The 18,802-nt window shown below is 33.0% G+C and overlaps 1 protein-coding gene across 1 annotated transcript in view; it reads left to right on the forward strand.

The window, feature by feature from the left end:
- The window catches only part of cacna1bb (calcium channel, voltage-dependent, N type, alpha 1B subunit, b), a 262,630-nt gene that overhangs the window by 173,449 nt on the left and 70,379 nt on the right, over window positions 1-18,802 (forward strand). The window contains exons 20-25 of the mRNA XM_056447143.1: window positions 1,023-1,685; window positions 6,070-6,239; window positions 7,509-7,635; window positions 9,186-9,315; window positions 12,202-12,261; window positions 12,993-13,099. Of these exons, the coding sequence (XP_056303118.1) occupies window positions 1,023-1,685; window positions 6,070-6,239; window positions 7,509-7,635; window positions 9,186-9,315; window positions 12,202-12,261; window positions 12,993-13,099 (1,257 nt within the window). The remainder of the gene's footprint in view (window positions 1-1,022; window positions 1,686-6,069; window positions 6,240-7,508; window positions 7,636-9,185; window positions 9,316-12,201; window positions 12,262-12,992; window positions 13,100-18,802) is intronic.

An 18,802-nucleotide genomic window follows, 5' to 3' on the forward strand; every position in this document is an offset into this window, starting at 1 on the left:
TTCAACTGTAGATGTATAGATCGTTTGTTTTGTTCTGAATTGTTACATGTTGTTTTTAGATCTTGGTGCGATTCACTTTCACACAACAATGTTTTAAAACGGACCAATTTAAAACAAGTCACGTGCCAGTAAACTCTCCTCACGTTGGTCAGAGCTATTTTCCGGGATTCTGTTTAGCTGTCATACATCTTTTTTTTTTATTATTTATGATAATGAGAAATCATAAGATAACATTATAAGCAAAAAGGTAAGCTTTCATTATGAATGGTGACACGCACAGACATAGTCATCTCCAAATATAAATCTGAGGTATATAATTTCTCATACATAGCCTCAATTCGGTTGTCATGGGTTGTAAAAAAAAATATATATATATATCGATTCTATATCATAAGTCAAGTTAACCAAAAGGGTAATGGTATTATTATTTTTGTGTTCGACATAAAACGCACTTTTACAGGTAGGAATGATATTTCTACTCATCATTCTCTCTTCTTTTAGCTATATATATATATATATATATATATATATATATATATATGCTTATTACATATCCATAATACACTGTGATATAGCCTGGTTTGTTAGTTCGTTGGATTGTATTGCTTTTTCACTGCAAACAAACCGCTCTAGAGTTCGTTTCAAGCGAGCCGAGACCACCTCATTTAATCCGATTGTTTTTTTGGCGCAAATCAAAGCGCGATTGCGGGGTTCACATAAGCCCAAACGAACTGAGCTAAGGGGATAAACGCGCCATCTTCCGAAACAAATGTGTAGGTAAAAGTCAAAGTAAAGTGTTACCAGAGCTAAAACCTTTATTACCATAAATCATATCATAAATACCATCATGTATGTTCTGCAGAAGAGGGAAAGTTACAGTATGTGAGTAAATGATGACTAACCTTTAATCCTATCATGATTTTCGATAATTGACTGTGGTTTGCGTCCGGATGACGGTGTTACTGCAGTGAGCCCACAGTGATGCGTGTTATTCAGGCGATGAATGTTTTTCCATCCCTCAGTAAAGAGCAGCAGAGGTCACTGCAGAAGTTGTCTATATGGGAGCAGCGCACCACCCAATTGCGCAGACACAACCTGCGTAGCAGCAGCGAGGCGCTTTACAACGAACTGGAGCCTGAAGAGCGTCTGCGCGTCTCCTCCGCCCTTCATCTGCGGCCCGACATGAAGACCCACCACGATCGGCCGCTGGTCGTGGAGCATCGAGACTCTGTGGACAATCCCAGATCCGACAGAGACGGAGACACTCCAGAGGGTCAGCAAGCATCTAACCACCAGAGAAAACATCACCGATGTCGAGGGGAGAACGGAGACGCTGGTGAGGGACGGCTTCATAGACACCACAGCCGAAATCGAGAGAGCCAGGGCGGCCTAGAGCGCAGCAACAGTCAGGATGGAGGACAGAGGAACCACCACACAGCTGCTGGATCTCCAGAGGAGGGCATTGGGATGGAGGAGAGAGATCATAGGCATCATCATTCTAGAAGACCGAGAGAGGTCAATGGGAATGGGAATGGTGTGATTGGTAATGGAGGCAGGGGCGAGAGGATACGAGGTCACAGAGAGGGCGAAGGAGCTAATGGAGAGAGAAGGAGACACCGGCCGCGGGTTAAAGCACAGTCCACATTGGATGGAGACGAATGTAGAGAGAATGGTGGTAAACACAGGTAGGTTTTTATAGTGTATGTGGATCCAAATATTTGAATGCTCATTGATGGCTTTCTGTCAAATTTGGAGACCTGACAGGCAAAAAAACAATGAGCCATAATGGCAGCTACACTAGCATCTCCATAGAAATGCACCACGAACCACTCGTATTTCCATTTGTTTCAAGCTACGAATGTTTGGATCACAAACCAACAGAACAAAACAGAGATATGATCATGAAATGTAAATTTTGGGCACTTGCGATCCCATTTTTCAGTCATTTAAAACCATGATGTCCCTGTCAGAGCTTCAGTTTGGCAATGTTTGCGTCTATCTTTTGGATATGATTTAGTCATTGGCGATGGTGTTATAGCGTGAAAGTGCTTTTATGTTACTTTCATAATTGGTGTTGGTTTGTTTTGCATTCAATGCTTTAATTGGACCATTCAATGCTTTAATTGGACCTTGGAACTGCATATGCATTATAGCATGCAAACCCCTAATGGTGTGACGTCATGTGAAAACTATCAATAGAAACTAAAATAACCAAAAATGGTCATTCTAAACCTGTGCAGTTTTGTCTTCCCTGGAACACTCATTTGCATTGCTATTGTGTTCTATTGTATCTTTTGTCCATATAATATTTGAAGTCAATAGAAACCAGATCAGTTTGGTTTCTAAAATCCTTCAAATGATCCTTTTTATATTTACGTTCCACTTAAAGAAAATCATATAGGTTTTGAGTTACAAGAGTTCGTTTATAGTGTCATGTATGTTTTCAAGAATAATGAACAGTTATAGGTTATGATGTCATGATTTTTGATCAACAGCGTTATTGATCCTGACATATGTCAGACTCGCATTATATTATAAAAAATAAAGGGTCACACTTTATTTTGATTGTCCGTTTGTTGAATTTAAGTTACATTGCATCTACATGCCAACTAATACTCATTAGATCATAAGTAGACTCTTAGGTTGGGGTTAGACTTGGGGTTAGGTTAGGGTTAGTTGACATGTACTTGAAGAGTTTCTTATAGTCAGTTAAATGTCTGTTGAAGAAGCAGTATCAACAGATATTAAGCCAACAGTTTACTAGTACTCAAATGGACCATCAAAATAAAGTCTTACCAAGTAAAGTGAAACTAAAATATGCATCCAAAAAGTACACAAATGCAAATGCAGATGTTTTGAAGAATGCTGGTAACCAAACAGTTTTGGTTCCCACTGACCTGGATGGACATATACTCAAAAATGATTTTTGCTGCTTGTTCTAACTGTGTATTTAAAATGAGCAAAATCAGCATAATTCTTGAGGTTTTTGAGGGGACAACTTAATTGTTTCGTGTTTAATCCACTTAAAATGGTAAAAACAATTAAGTAAACATAATTAATTTGTGTTGGGACAACATGAATATGTTGTGTGGAACCCTGGATTTTTTTACAGAGTATTTACTAGCATTTCTATTACATACACACACTAGGGATGCACAATATATTGAAAAAGTATTGGTATCATGATATGCAATATTGATATCACTTGGAGGTGACTTTTTATGTGCCATACATCTGTGTGCTGCATTGGTTGTTTATCCCAGTCTGACCTATCAGATGGAGAAACACAGTAGAAACCATCAGGGAATGTTCTAATGGTTTCCACTACAAATACCTTTACAAGAGTTCACACTTAGCTGATGATTGATAATAAAGCGTGTTTGGCATGCTGTCCCTGGAGAGAGCCCTGATCTCAGAATTTCCACGAGCATGGGGCTCCCTCCCGCTTGAAGGGCGAGAAGGGAGTTTGAGCTCAGGTAGGTCTCGAGATATAGCTGAGATATAGATAGCTAAGAGTTTGTCTTAAGATGCTGCTTTGCGGTAGTCTATCTACTCATGATGTATGTCTTTGGACAGTGAGAGGAAACTGAGGAAAACCCACACGAGCACAAGGAGAACATGCAAACTCTGCACAGAAACGCCGACTGGCCTGATGAGGGGTCAAACCAGTGGCGTTCTTGCTGTGAGGCAATAATGCTAACCACTGGGCCACTGTGTTGCCCTATGTTGAGAAGGGGAGGAGTAGGGGTAGAAGAGGGGATTCTTCATGACTAAGATGACTAAAGTGGATTTAGTTATTTATAGTGAGTCAGTATTCAGCTGATTGGCACAATATGCGGAGCTGATGCAGGACCAGCTGTGATCAATCATAAGCACATGATCCACTCGAAATTAGTTTATAAATAAACCACACTAGGCAGCACGGTGGCCCCACAGCAAGAAGGTCGCTGGTTTGAGCCATTGGCCATAGTGTTTGTGTGTGAATGTAAGAGTGTATGGGTATTTCCTGGTGTTGGGTTGCGGCTGGAATAAACCGAACTAAAACGATTATAAACCATCAAATTTTAGCTATTAAAACCAATCCATTTGTATTGGTTTCTACTAGTGCTGCACGTTATTGGAAACATATGGCATTGCGATATTTTGCTCTGCCGCAATATATATTGTGATATAAATAAAATTTTGCCAGATGATTTGAATAACTTAAAGTAGATCGAGTGGGATGAGTCTTTTTCCAAGCAGTGCATCTGCATAAAACATAATATAATACAACCAAAAATAAATAAATAAGTAAATAAATAAATAAATAAATAAATAAATAAATAAATAAATAAACAGTGCTTTATGGTTTTCTGGGAAGTCAAACAGTATTCAAGTACAGAAATTGAACAATAGAATGTAAAATGAAATGGTCATTCTTATGTAAATAGGTAACAACTAATAATATTTAATAATTTATATGTATTTTAATCTTTAATAAATAATCTAATCCTGCTTTGTGACTATTGCAGATAAACACATTGCGATATCAATGCTAAAACAATATATTGTTCAGCTCTAGTTTCTACACATATTCTATTAGAATCTATTAGTCTTAACATGCCACTAATTTAAGACAAAAAATACATACCCTTATAAAAAACTTCAATTGGTGAAGTTTTTTTTCCTCACCTCTTCAGTGTTTGAACATTCAGCAGTGAAACCTAAACCACACTGAACTGAACGTAACTGGAGTTCAACTCTGAAATCTGGACTTTACTAGAACTATGGTAAGCTGCTTTGACACAATCTACATTGTGAAAAGCCCTATATAAATAAACATGAATTGAATTGAATTGCATTAAATACCCACAAGACCAGTCCAGTTTCCATTAAAACCTAAAATAATTTCCCTGAGAAAACCAATAGAACTTCACTGATGGTTTCTGTAGTTTTTTTTTTTAACCTTATAAACAATGCTGTTTTTCTTTTAAGCAAATGACATTACTTTGATATTGGGTTATAATGCATTTGTACAAAATAGCATTTGTGTGCTGCATACTGTAGGTTTTTTTTTTTATCCAAGTCTAACCAATCAGATGGAGAAACACAATAGAAACCATCAGAGAATATTCTAATGGTTTCCAATACCAGTAAATCCATTATAAACTATCAAATGTTAGCTATTAAAACCAATCCATGTGTGTTGGTTTCTAGGGCTGCACAATATTGGAACAATATGACATTGCAATATTTTGTTTTGCCACAATGTATATTGCGACATGAATAAAATTTTACCAGATGGCTTGAATAACTCTAGTTGAAAAAAAAAAAATAATTTAGATGGGATGATCAAGTATTTTTCCACGCAGTGCATCTTTATAAAACAAAATATATTAAAAGCAAAAATAAATAAATAAATAAATAAATAAATAAACAAACAGTGCTCTATGGTTTTCTGGGAGGTCAAACAGTATTCAAGTACAGAAATTGAACAATCGAATGTAAAATAAAATGGTGATTGTTATATAAATAGTTAACAAGTAATACTATTTAATAAGTTCTTTGTATTTTAATCTTTAATAAATAATCTAATCCTGCTTTGTGAATATTGCAGGAACATACATTGTGATATCAATACTCAAACAATATATTGTTTAGCCCTAGTTTAGGCTTAGTTTTAACATGCCACCAATAGAAGACAAAAAATATCTACCCTTATACAGTAGATACCCACAAGAGTCATTGCAGTTTCCATTAAAACCTAAGATAATTTCCCTTAGAAAACCATTAGAACTTCTTTGATGGTTTTGTAGTTTTTTTTAAACCTTTTAAACAATGCTGTTTTTCTTTAAAACAAACGACATTACTTTGATATTGGGTTATAATGCAATGTCATTTTGTGTGAGACATTTTGATGCTGAATTTACATGTGCATGATTAGATATGGCATTTGTTGCTACACTTTCTTTTTGACTTTGATGTAAATGCACTTAGCAAAGCAATTGAGGTACACTTTGAGATATATTGTGCATCTGTGTTGCATATATACTGTGTTGTTTCAGACATATGAGCTTTTGGTCATTACAGGAGCAGACCAAACGAGACAGACAGCCTCACAACCAGCCCTCTCCAGTCTCCTTCTGAAGAGAAGCCAGAAGACAAAGATAATCTAAAAAACAGCACTCGAGTAGGCCCAAGCGGAGTCAACATCCCCGTCACCATAACTGCTCCGCCAGGAGAGACCACTGTCATTCCAAGTGAGATTTAATTTTTTTATTTAATTTTTAAAAATGATATTTTTGTTTTTGTTTTGATTTTATTGTATTTTTTATCTTATTTATATATATAATATAATTTTTAATATAATTGTATAATTTATTTTATTATTTCTATTTTTTTTATTTAATTTTATTGTAATTTTACTTAATTACATTTTTATTTAATTTTTTTTGTTTTGATTTTTATTGTTTGATTTTTATTTTTTTCTCTATTTATTTTTTGTTCAGTTTTTATTGTAATTTAATTAAATTTGATTTTATTGTATTTTTACTTTAATTGTTTTTTGTTGTTTTGTTTTTATTAATTTATTTTTTATTAAATTTTTTTTATTTAGTTTTTTATTGTAATTTTATTTTATTATATATAATTATATTTTTTATTTTATTATATATATATATATATATATATATATATATATATATATATATATATATATATATATATATGTGTGTGTGTGTGTGTGTGTGTGTGTGTATGTGTGTGTGTGTGTGTGTGTGTGTGTGTATATATATATAATTTTGCTTTTTTGTTGATATTGTATTTGTAATTATTTATTTAATTGATTATTTATTTTGTTTTTTTTGTTTTTACAATTTTCATTGTTTTGTTTTTATTGTACTTTTATTTTATTTTAATTAATTTTTAATTAAATTTTTTATTTAATTTAATTTATAATTTTATTTGATTTTATTTTTTGTTATGGATTTTATTTTATTTATTTTGAATGTCATTTTATTTTATTTATTTAAAATGTTATTTTATATTTTATTTTATTTTATTTTTTTTGTTTTGTTTTTGTTGTTATTTTATTTTTAATTATAATTTTTTTATTATTGTTTTTGGTTTATTGTATTTTTTATTGTATTTTAATTCATTTTATTTGTATATTTTTATTTTGTTTTTTTGTTTTATTTTATTTTAAAAGTTAATTACCATATAATACCACAAAATAAAAGCATTCCAAAATTAAGTTCAAGATAACATCATCCTAGTCATTATGATAAATCACTATTTATAAATCCCTATTTGTATCACTCTTTAAAACAAAGTATTTTGTTTTAAAAGTCATGCGGGTAAACTGATACTGACAGAACGTTCATTTTAGTTTAAATGAGCCCTTTTAAGTATTATTTACTAATTACAGAATCATTTCCGAAAAAAGCAGCCCTGCTAAAAAGAAGACAACATTGAATGCCATGTGTGACATTCTCTCCTCATCTTTGCTCTAATGATCATCTATTTGACAGTGAACAACATTGATGGTGACAGTCTGCTGCTGAATGAGGAAAAGAAGGATCTTGATGAGCTAAATCAGAATGCGCCCAAACACATTTTGCCATACAGCTCCATGTTTGTGTTTGGCCCAACCAACCCGTGAGTTAAACCACAAATATTATGTTGCAGTATATATGAAGAGTTCAGATGCAAAAGCCGCTAAACGTCACTTCCACCAAAAATAAGATAATGACATTGAGTGAATGCTTTAGGCACGTAGTACATGTTCGACAAATAGATTTGCTTCAAATCATCTAAATCCCAGCATCAGCGTATAGAGAAATAACACTTTGTTGGCAAAAGCCGCTAAACACCACTTGCCTTTGACAGCAAAAGCTGCTATATCCAGAGAACCAATCAGAAGGCGCGAATCATATGTTTTCAATCTAGCAGCACGCTGATACGCCGGCTTTTATGAGGAGACTGTTTTATTCCATGTCCGATTTCGATTTTAAAAGATGGCGTTTGATAAACTGGATGAGCCTGTCCGACTGTCAGTGAATGGTAAATAAAAATGTCCCTTACCTCAAAACTCTGTGCACTATAAGAAAAACAAAACACAATGTACAGTCTGAAGTGTAACATGCATTCATAACGTGTTTTTGCACTGTGATGCTACTTTGAATGAGTCCGATTAACTATACATTAAACGGCAACTGCATTTCATGAAAGACAGAGTTAAGATGCTGTTCTTTTATCCCACATGGATGCTATGAGGATAAACAATAGATGAAAAAGAGAACAAAACCTTGAGTATGGTGAGAATGAATGAATGACAGCTTCTAAAATTGTCTGAGAGTCATCCTCTTTTTGCCCAGTAGGCCTACCTTGTGATTTATCTGCTAATTTAAGCTATTTTTTAAAAGATAAATATAATGTATAAAACCATACATTATTTGTATCACTTCATAATACCTATACGCCTGATAAGCTTTTTATATTAATGAACAATGCACAGATATTACCGTTTCATAATGTTTTACACTACATTATTTGAATCTAAAAAGCTTAGTTTGCAATGTTTACAATGTTTACAGTGCTTTACTTACATTAAATCTAAATCCCAAATATAAGAAATGACAACAGATTGTTAAGATTTAATTAATGTCAGTTTTAATGTTATTGATTAATGTACTTACTTGACAGATTTCATTCATTCATTTTCCTTCTGCTTATTCCTTGGTTTACTACAGTGGAATGAACCGCCACTTACTTGACAGTTTTATGTTTATTTCTAATTGAATCTTCAGTGATTTTTCAACTCATTACATTGTCTTGTCCCAATAGGTGGATTTAGAGGGTTTTGCATAAAAAGCACACGTGGATTTCGCTGGTTTTGACGCAAAAGAAAATGTACCTTGTTAAAAACCAAAGAATTGTCTAAAGTGACATTTTTGAAAAAAAGTTATTTTATTTACTAGCTAATAATCTCATCATTACAAATAAAATGAAACTTCTAAACCAAATCAGAGGAGCCTGATAGAAAATGCTCATTTACAAGAAAAGAGGTCTGATGGATTTAGAGGCTTTTGCATCTGAACTCTTCATATACAGTATATCACATTAATATTCTCACATTGCTCTGAATTAGCATTTAGCTTAAATAACATCTGTGTACTGTGACTGTTATTGTCATGTTTTCTCTGTAGAGTGCGACGACTGTGTCATTATGTGGTGAATCTGCGGTATTTTGAGATGTGCATCCTCACAGTCATCACCATGAGCAGCATCGCTCTCGCTGCCGAAGACCCTGTGCAGGCTCATGCCCCTCGCAATGATGTAAGATACTCTCTACTGTACATATATTACTTCAATGTAAAGTCAAAGTTGTCTCAACTAAGACTGCATGTCCACTGAAGTGTTTTTGCACTGCAGAAACTTGACTACTGTTCTAAAAACGCTATAAATTTTTTTTTCAGTCAATTGTTATAATACAGAGTTTTCCCGCTGTACCATTACAAGTTAAAAGTCTTTAGCAGATTTGTTTGTTGACAGTTGCATGGAATAGTCCCTCCCACCTCCACTGTGATTGGATGGCTAGCACAAAATAACAGTGATGGGCACTGCAATGGCTAAAAAAAATGGTAAAATGCCCACTAAGTACCTCACTACACCGCAGGCGCTCAAAAAAAAAACGTGGTGCTACCATAATTAATAACAGAAAACAAACACTCAGCTCAACAAAAAAATGCTTCGGTGGACACAAACCCCCTAATCATGGATTATTTCACTTATACCATGGTCACATGCCAACATAAAACTGCAAGTATGCTGTTAAATTCACTTAATTTGAACAAAGATAATTTAAGAATTTAGAGAAGAACAGCACCAGAGCTTAATTGAGGTCGGATCTTGCCGTATCCTGTTCCGGAAAATGTCAGATATTCGTGTTTTGCGTACTGGTTTTTATTTTAATGGATCCGGCATTAATTTGTGCTTGGTGAATACCTACGTGTGTGTGTGCGTGCACGTGTGTGCGTGTGTGTGTGTGTGCGTGTGTGCGTGCGTGCGTGCGTGCGTGCGTGCGAGAGTGAAAGAGGGATAGAGGCAGAGAGAATGTGATTTAGTGCAAGTGAAGACTATGTGGATTGTGTGTGCCCGCACACACACACACATCACAGTAGTCATCATTCACATGTTCAAGCAAAGTTCACGTTTGACCCTCAACAAAATTTTCAGCCAACTGGCTTTCTTATCACCATCACTCTCATTGGTTGGTGATTATTTTGCACACAGTGAGCAGTGGAAATAAATAATGTCATAGTGGCCAACCTAGATAGTATTTGTATTTGCAAAATGGCAAAGAGGCAATCACGCATATTTTTATTTTTTAAAACCATGAGTAAATCTAATAATGAGCCTGATCAAAAGAGATATTGAGAAGGTAAAACTGCGCAAATGGATCAGGATAGCAGGAGACAGAAGCAAAGTGATCTCAAGTCACATGACAGAATCTCAGAAAACATGACAGAAGGGGTATCTGTGGGCTCTTTTTGAAGATTAGACTGAGCGAATCATTTAATTATTATTTTTTTTCACTTGGCTAATAATAGTGAAGTGAACTGAATAGTGATTGTTCACAGATTTATGTTTGCAGCTACATGTTTTTATTATTCATGACCTATAACCTTATAGGGCACAATATAATTAAAGACCGACCAGAAATGTGATGCTCTTTTTTGCGCTATCACCATTTAAGGACGTCACATTCTGGGAAAATTGTGTGATGGACGTTGGTCACAGTAACTTTTATTTGTAAATCATTCATTTACAAATTAAGCACTGAACAGCACTATCATATGTTAGTGTGCTCGGCTTGTGTTCTGCAAACTTAATTCTAATATAATTTCCAAATATTTTTATATACAATGTTTTTGCTTTGAATGCATTTTTTTGTTAGGTTATAAACAAAACAAAAAAAGGATTGCACTCTATTTTTGGAATGAGAATTGTTTTCTTCTTTATAATTGCTCTTTGTAATGTTACATAGGTTGATCATGCTGAATATAACCTTGTTATTAAAATAAAACATTTTTAAGATAGCAGTACTGTCACAGTTTCCAAACATAACAAAAGCAAAGAAACTCCTAATCTGGTTCAAATGTGAAATTGGGAAGATGTATTCGCACAGCTAAAGCAATAGAGAACAAATGTAAGTCAAGAATCTTTTTGGAATCGAATCATGGCTCCCAGAATCAGATCGTGAAGTCTTTTAAGATTCCCACTGCTAGTGTTTACGTAACTGAAAAGCTGTCCTGTAGGGCGGTGTGACAGCTGTTGTCTGAACTGTCACGCTGAGGATTGTCACCAGCCCCACTAACTGGCTTTTGTACCATGTTATTTTTTTTATAACAGCCTATGAGCGGACTTAACCATACAGTGTGCCTGCATTAGCCCATGAGCAGAGCTTATTAAGCATAGCTCTCTGAGATACTGAGAATTACATGTAAACATGCATCAGAGAATCCCATTGTCCATGTTTTCCTTCCAGATGATGCATTGAATTAATTAATTTGAATAATTATGCTAATTTTACTCTTTCTTTAAATAAAGTCAATTAATCGCTTTATAAAGTGCACATACTTTCAGTTTTTGTGCATTTCTAATGTGAGTTTTGTTTTTATCATCTTTCATGGCATTGATAGCCTTACCAAGCACCAGCAGATTTACCTCATTATTGAAAATAAAATAACTAGCAATGGCATAGCATAACATTATATGTAATTATATGTAAATAGCTCTCTGACACTCTGAGAATTACATGTAAACATGTGTCCAAGTATCCCATTGTCCACTGTCTTTTTCTGCCAGATGATACATTGATTTCGATTCGGCTCATACTGTTTGATGCATCTCAGCTTTCAACCAATATTCCCCAACTGCTCATGTGGGAGGAACTTGAGTCTTTATTGGAAACATCTATTTTTGTCTCTCAGAAAATATATGTACATGTCTGCTCTGTTTTGGAGATTATTGAATTACCCGCTGAATGATAGCTGCAGTGGGGCTGAGCACTGTTGTTTACCCAGATATTTTTGTATTATTTGTGGCATCATCCACTTTTTTAGTACAGACAGTCTGTGGGACTGCAGAAATAGGAAGAAAATGACTGTGTATGAGAAAATGTTATTTTTTAACACTCACATCATTTTGTGGTTCCCTCAGGTGCTGAAATACCTCGATTACGTCTTCACTGGTGTGTTCACATTTGAGATGGTTATTAAGGTAAATATAACCCTCTTTTTCTCTGTGCCGTTCAATCATAGATCTATTATGTAATTGTAATCTGTCAATAAAATGAAATTTAATATCATTTAATTTAATTTCATTCATTAATAAATTATATACAATTAAATAAAATAACATTTTATTTTAATTTTTATTGACTGATTATTAATATTATCATCATTATCATTATCATTATCATTATCATTATTATTACAATTTATTATTATTATTATTTATTATTATTAATATTACTATTATTATTATTTATTTATTTTATTATTATTATTATTATTATAATGTTTATAATTTTATAATTTTATTATTATTATTATTATTATTATTATTATTATTATTATTATTATCATTTTTATCATTATTAATGTTATTATTATTATTATTATTATTTATATACTTTTTTCATTATTATTATTATTATTATTATTATTAATGTTATTATTATTATTATAATTTGTATACTTTTTTCATTATTATTATTATTATTATTATCATCATTATTATCATTTTTATAATTATAACTAAAACTACAATTATAATTTTAAATCAAAACTATGATTTTTTATAAGTATGATCATAAAGCATTTGAAATCAAATAAAAATATATTTATGTAATTCATTACTACTAAAAAAACATTTAATGCTAGTATATTTATATCCATAGTGCATTGTGGAAAAAAAACATCATATTGTGTTGACCTCCTCTATTGTAGATGATTGATCTTGGACTGCTGCTGCATCCCGGCTCTTACTTCAGGGACCTGTGGAACATCCTGGACTTCATCGTAGTGAGCGGCGCTCTGGTGGCCTTCGCCTGCTCGTGAGTGGCTTTATTTATTTATTTTTTTTGTAAATCTGTCAGAGTGGAGCAGAGACGAGCAGACTGTCAGTTCAGATCCAGCAAGAGAGCATTCAGTGGAAAATGACGGAAACAGGATGTGACTGTCTGCTGTTTAGAATCTGGAGCAGGACAAGTGTGGCATCTGTGAGAGGTTTGGTCTGAACTGATCGCTTTAACGCACATCTGTTTTGTTTTAGCTTATATTAAGATGGTGTGCAGCTTGTACACCTGTGATAATGAAGGGAATTTTGTGTTTCCCAAAGGAGCTGAGATTCGCACATTTCCCAAGAGCTTGCCTTTAATTCGTGTTGCTTCGCAGATTAATTACGGTAGTTATCATTTGCTAAATGCGCTGACACTCTTTTCATTTATCTGAGATTTAACGGTCAATAAAGCAGCAGAAAAATCTCTACATATTATAATGTTTCAGGGGTGACAGCTGAGTTTAGATACAGGAGTGAATTCTTATGTATAATAATTCTTATGCATGTGAGTGTGTACTGTACAGAAATATGAGTCACTAGTAAAAAGTAATATTACAGAGACTCATTATTGACATTATTGATCGAGTTTTAACAGAACATATGTGTAAATAATACATATTATAATACATATTTTAATGCAAATGTATTATGTAAAGCGATTAAAAAAAAAAAAAATTAGCTTAAAGGGGCTAATAATTTTGACCTTAAAATGGATTTTAAAAATTTAAAACTGCTTTATTTCTAGCCGAAATAAAACAAAAAAAGACTTTCTTTAGAAGAAAAAATATTATCAGACATACTGTGAAAATTTCCTTTCTTTGTTAAACATAATTTGGCAAATATTTAAAAAAGAAGAAAAAAATCAAAGGCAGCTAATAATTCTGACTTCAGTTGTGTGTGTGTATATATATATATATATATATATATATATATATATATATATATATATATATATATATATATATATATATATATATATATATATATATATAGGGATATATAAGGGATGAAACGTTTCTCGGTAAAAAATCGTGTCATCCGTTGCCCTCCCACGGTTCGGTGTGCCCTGTGATCCGCAGTTCAGAATATACATTATTATTATTGGTTTGGTAATAAAAACAACTTCAAAAAAGTATGTAAATGTGTTGTTGACATTGTTTCCTTTCGTGTCAGTGTGTGGAGTTTCTCAACATGACAAATAAAGGAGATAAAGCAACATAGCCTAGATTAGTGGTCACTAACAGGTGGCTTGAGATCCGTGTCCAGACCCAGAAGCGTCCCATACGGACAAAGACATTCAATAGGTCTATTACCTCCGTCCCGCTCCCGCTGGGTGTTCGTCCGCACTCGGTCACTCCTGCTATTTAATCACTCTTTTTACCCGCTGTCTATTAAGAAAAGTTTTTTTTCTTGACTGACTGTTCCCGCTGAATTAAGACGAGAGAAAAGAGTCAAATGCTCTCTCGTTGCTTAAGTTTCATTCATGGTGCTGATAAGTAATAACGGAGCTCTCGGTAATGATTGTTGATAAAAAATGCGTAGGTGCCTTGGTAATGCAAACAGAAGTAATCAATACTCTAAAAGTACTCAGTTATTAAGATGTTTTGACAAATATTATCTCCATAATTGGTTGAGATTCTTGAGTCAAGATGTAAAAAAGAAAAATGGGAAGTTTAAGCTTTTCTTTATTTTATTAAGCATTTTATTTGAACATATACAATTTTCAAAATGCCTACTTTTATTTAATTAATGAGAGAATATGCAAATCTACCGTCATATATGTAAAGCCTGTTGCATTGTCAGGTGTTTGTTACACAATAAATATGTACAGTTGAAGTCAGATTTACTAAACCCCCTTTGATTTTTTTTCTTTCTTTTTTTAATATTTCCCATATGTTTAACAGAGCAAGGAAATTTTCACAGTATATCTGATAATATTTATTCTTCTGGAGAAAGTCTTATTTGTTTTATTTCAGCTATAATAAAAGCAGTTTTTAATTTTTTATAAAATCATTTTAAGGTCAAAATTATTAGCCTCTTTAAGCTATATTTTTAGTCTACAGAACAAACAATTATTATAACTTGAATAATTACCCTAACCTGCCTACTTAACTTAATTAACCTAGTTCAGCCTTTAAATGTCACTTTAAGCTGTATAGAAGTGTCTTGAAAAATATCTAGTCAAATATTATTTACTGTCATCATGGCAAAGATAAAATAAATCAGTTATTAGACCTCAGTTATTAAAACTAATATGTTTAGAAATTGGGGGCTAATAATTCACAGGGGCTAATTCTGACTTCAACTCTATACTGTTCTTAGAATTTTTCTGTAGCCATTTGTTTTTCTAAACATAGCACATACCGTACTGTACCGAAACTGTCACCCTAAAATCAGTATAAATAACGAACTGTGAGTAGATTGTTGCACCCCTAATATATATTTAAATACACTCTAATTATTTTCAATTAAAATGTTTTAAAAATATTTTAGAAATTACATTTTATAATTGAATAAATGTATTTAAAATATCTATTTTCAAATATAACTAAAATTTAAATAATAAAATTAATTTAAAACAAGACTAAATCCAAAATAGCTTGTCTTAAATAAATGTGAATTAAAAACAAAAATCTAACCCAAAGACAATTATCTAACATTAAATAACAGTACTAATAACAGCAAAGTGAAATAAATAAAATAAATAAACAAATAAATTATTTAAAAATTATTAAAAATATATATTAGATTACATTTATTAATTTATTTCAAATATCCATTTTCAAATATACTACTATTGCTACGAATATTGCAATATTTTAGAGTGAGGTTTATTTCCAAAATCTGGCAACACAAACGAGTCAAGGCAACCCTCATTCCCTGCAGTTGACATATAGAAGAGAGCATCATACAGAAGAGAGACGTAATTCTGATATGCATTTAAATATGTCATTAACATCTAGTTGTTCCCATAATTTGGTTTCTGAATCCATTACAACCCCTGTTATTTGCTGATTAAAACACAAATGTATCTGCAGTGTGTACATGACCATAGATTAGCACTGAATTAGACATGGCACTGTAGCAACTGCATAAGAATGTGCCACTCACTACACTTAGCAACCATATAGCATCACCATGGCAACCATTGTTACATCACAATGTCAAATTTTGCATGCGTATATATATGGATATCTGGTGAAGTCAGTTGTGCTGTAGATTTTTCCGCAAGGCAAACATAAGTGCGCGCACACACGCTGGGTTTTGACAGCGCGGGTGTGTGATTTGTGTAATAAACGCGAGGTGTAGTTTTGAGTGTGGCTGAATCCTCTTAGTCGTCATGTGCAGATGCTCAGCTGTCTCTCTCCACCTCTGCGGTTGACAGAAGGACCCCGGGGTGCTTTAAAATAGCTGAAAAAGAGGCGATAGAAAACTGCTCTGCTTTTGAGACCAGCCGCTCTGCATGTGTGTTTGCAGCTGTATTATTCAGGAGAGCAGAATTTCTCCACCAGCCCTGTCGGGCACCTGTTTTTCTGATGGAGACACTGGTGTATTTTGAAGGGTTTCTTCTGCTACAGTCACTTTTGAACTACTCACACTTTTTTTACTGTATGTTCACAATTTTTACTGTATGTACACTTTTTATTAAATTGATTTACCAACAATTTCCAGCAGATTTTCGTACATATGGGATTGCTTTTTATTTTTGTAATTCATTCAAGTATTTAATCCACAGTGCGTCTTTGAAAATATATCAATTTACTGTATGTATTGCTTGTAGTAGCATTATGTAGTCAAACTTAAACTCTCAGAAATAAAGGTACAAAAGTAACCCAAAAGAGGTGGTATATATATTTTTTGTTGTTGTTGTACTTTTTAGGTACTAATATGTGATCCCACATGGAATATTGAGCCCATAACTCAATCTATTTATTTACTTATGTACAGTTGAAGTCAGATTTTTTTTCTTTTTTAAATAGTTCCCAAATGATGTCTAACAAAGCAAGGAAATTTTCACAGTATGTCTGATAATATTTTTACTTCTGGAGAAAGTCTTATTTGTTTAATTATGGCTAGAATAAAAGCAGCTTTTAACTTTTTAAAAAACATTTTAAGGTCAAAATTATTAGCCCCTTTATGCTATTTTTTTTTATATTATTTTTTTTGTCTACAAAACAAACCATCGTTATACAATAACTTGCCTAATTTATCCTGCCTAGTTAACCTAATTAACCTAGTTAAGCCTTTAAATGTCACTTTAAGCTGTATAGAAGTGTCTTGAAAAATCTCTAGTCAAATATTTACTGTCATGGCAAAGATAAAATAAATCAATTATTAGAAATGAGTTATTAAAACTATTATGTTTAGAAATGTGTTGAAACAGAAATTTGAGAAAAAAATAAACAAGTGGACTAATAATTCAGGGGGTTTAATAATTCTGACTTTAGCTGTAGATGTGTGTGAATATTTAAGCAATTTTTATATAAATTTTAGTATTGTTTTTTAGATTTAGATTAGATTCAACTTTATTGTCATCACACATGTACAAGGCAACAAAATTCAGTTTAGGTCTAACCAGCAGTGCAATTGCAGCAAGGATACAGGTATAAGTTATAAAGTGCAGTTATAGAAAAACTATGGTGGTAAGAAAAACTGTGGTGATTGAAACTATTGTTGTTGAATAATGTGCAAATGTTTATGTGATCTATGTACAATAGAGTTTGTAAAGTAATATTTTAAGCATATATATTATTGCATTTTAGATATCTTTTAAGGGGTGGCGCAGTGGGTAGCACAATCGCCTTATAGCAAGTAGGTCACTGGTTCGAGCCCCGGCTGGGTCAGTTGGCATTTCTGTATAGAGTTTGCATGTTCTCCCCGTGTTTGCGTGGGTTTCCTCCGGGTGCTCCGGTTTTCCCCACAAGTTCAAAGACATGCGAAATAGGTGAATTGAATAAACTAAATTGACTGTAGTGTATGACTGTGAATGCAAGAGTGTATGGGTGTTTCCCAATGTTGGGTTGCGGTTAAAAGGGCATCCGCTGCATAAAACACATGCAGGATAAGTTGGCGGTTCATTCCGCTGTGGCAACCCCTGATTAATAAAGAGACTAAACCGAAAAGAAAATGAATGAATGATATCTTTAAGCATATATTATAAGATTTTATTTACCAAACAAGGGATTCTAATTGAATTTGCATTGTAAACCTTAAATAAAGGTCAAAAGGTTATTATTTTTTATTTTATTTAATTTGTTTAGTTTTTAGTTGCTATTGACCTAACTCTTCAAATACGATCAGGCACAGCAATTGAAATCTTTTTAGCCACATTTATTCTGTCTGTCCCTTCAAAATGTACCTTTAAGGTACAAATGCGGGCGTTTTAGATACTAACATATAACTTTAAGGTACCAATATGTATCCTTGAGGTACTATGTACCCTTTAAGGAAAGGTTACAGTTCCTGGGACAGCTTTTGTAACTATTTCTGAGAGCATATATTTGAAGTGCTTCTTATTTATGTCACTTAAAAGGTTCCTAATGGGGTACATGTAAAAGTATGCTGAAAGACGTTTAATTTTTCAGTAACCTGGGTCAAGCGCTTCTGGTTAACTGTATGGCGTTACAAAATCGGCACGTTTAAGGTTGGTTCTTTAAAATTGTTGTTTAAAAAAGTTGATTTCTTTAAAAATCAACAA

This window comes from Danio aesculapii, chromosome 21 (assembly GCF_903798145.1).
Source record: "Danio aesculapii chromosome 21, fDanAes4.1, whole genome shotgun sequence".
In the NCBI taxonomy this organism is placed as follows: Eukaryota; Metazoa; Chordata; class Actinopteri; order Cypriniformes; family Danionidae; genus Danio; species Danio aesculapii.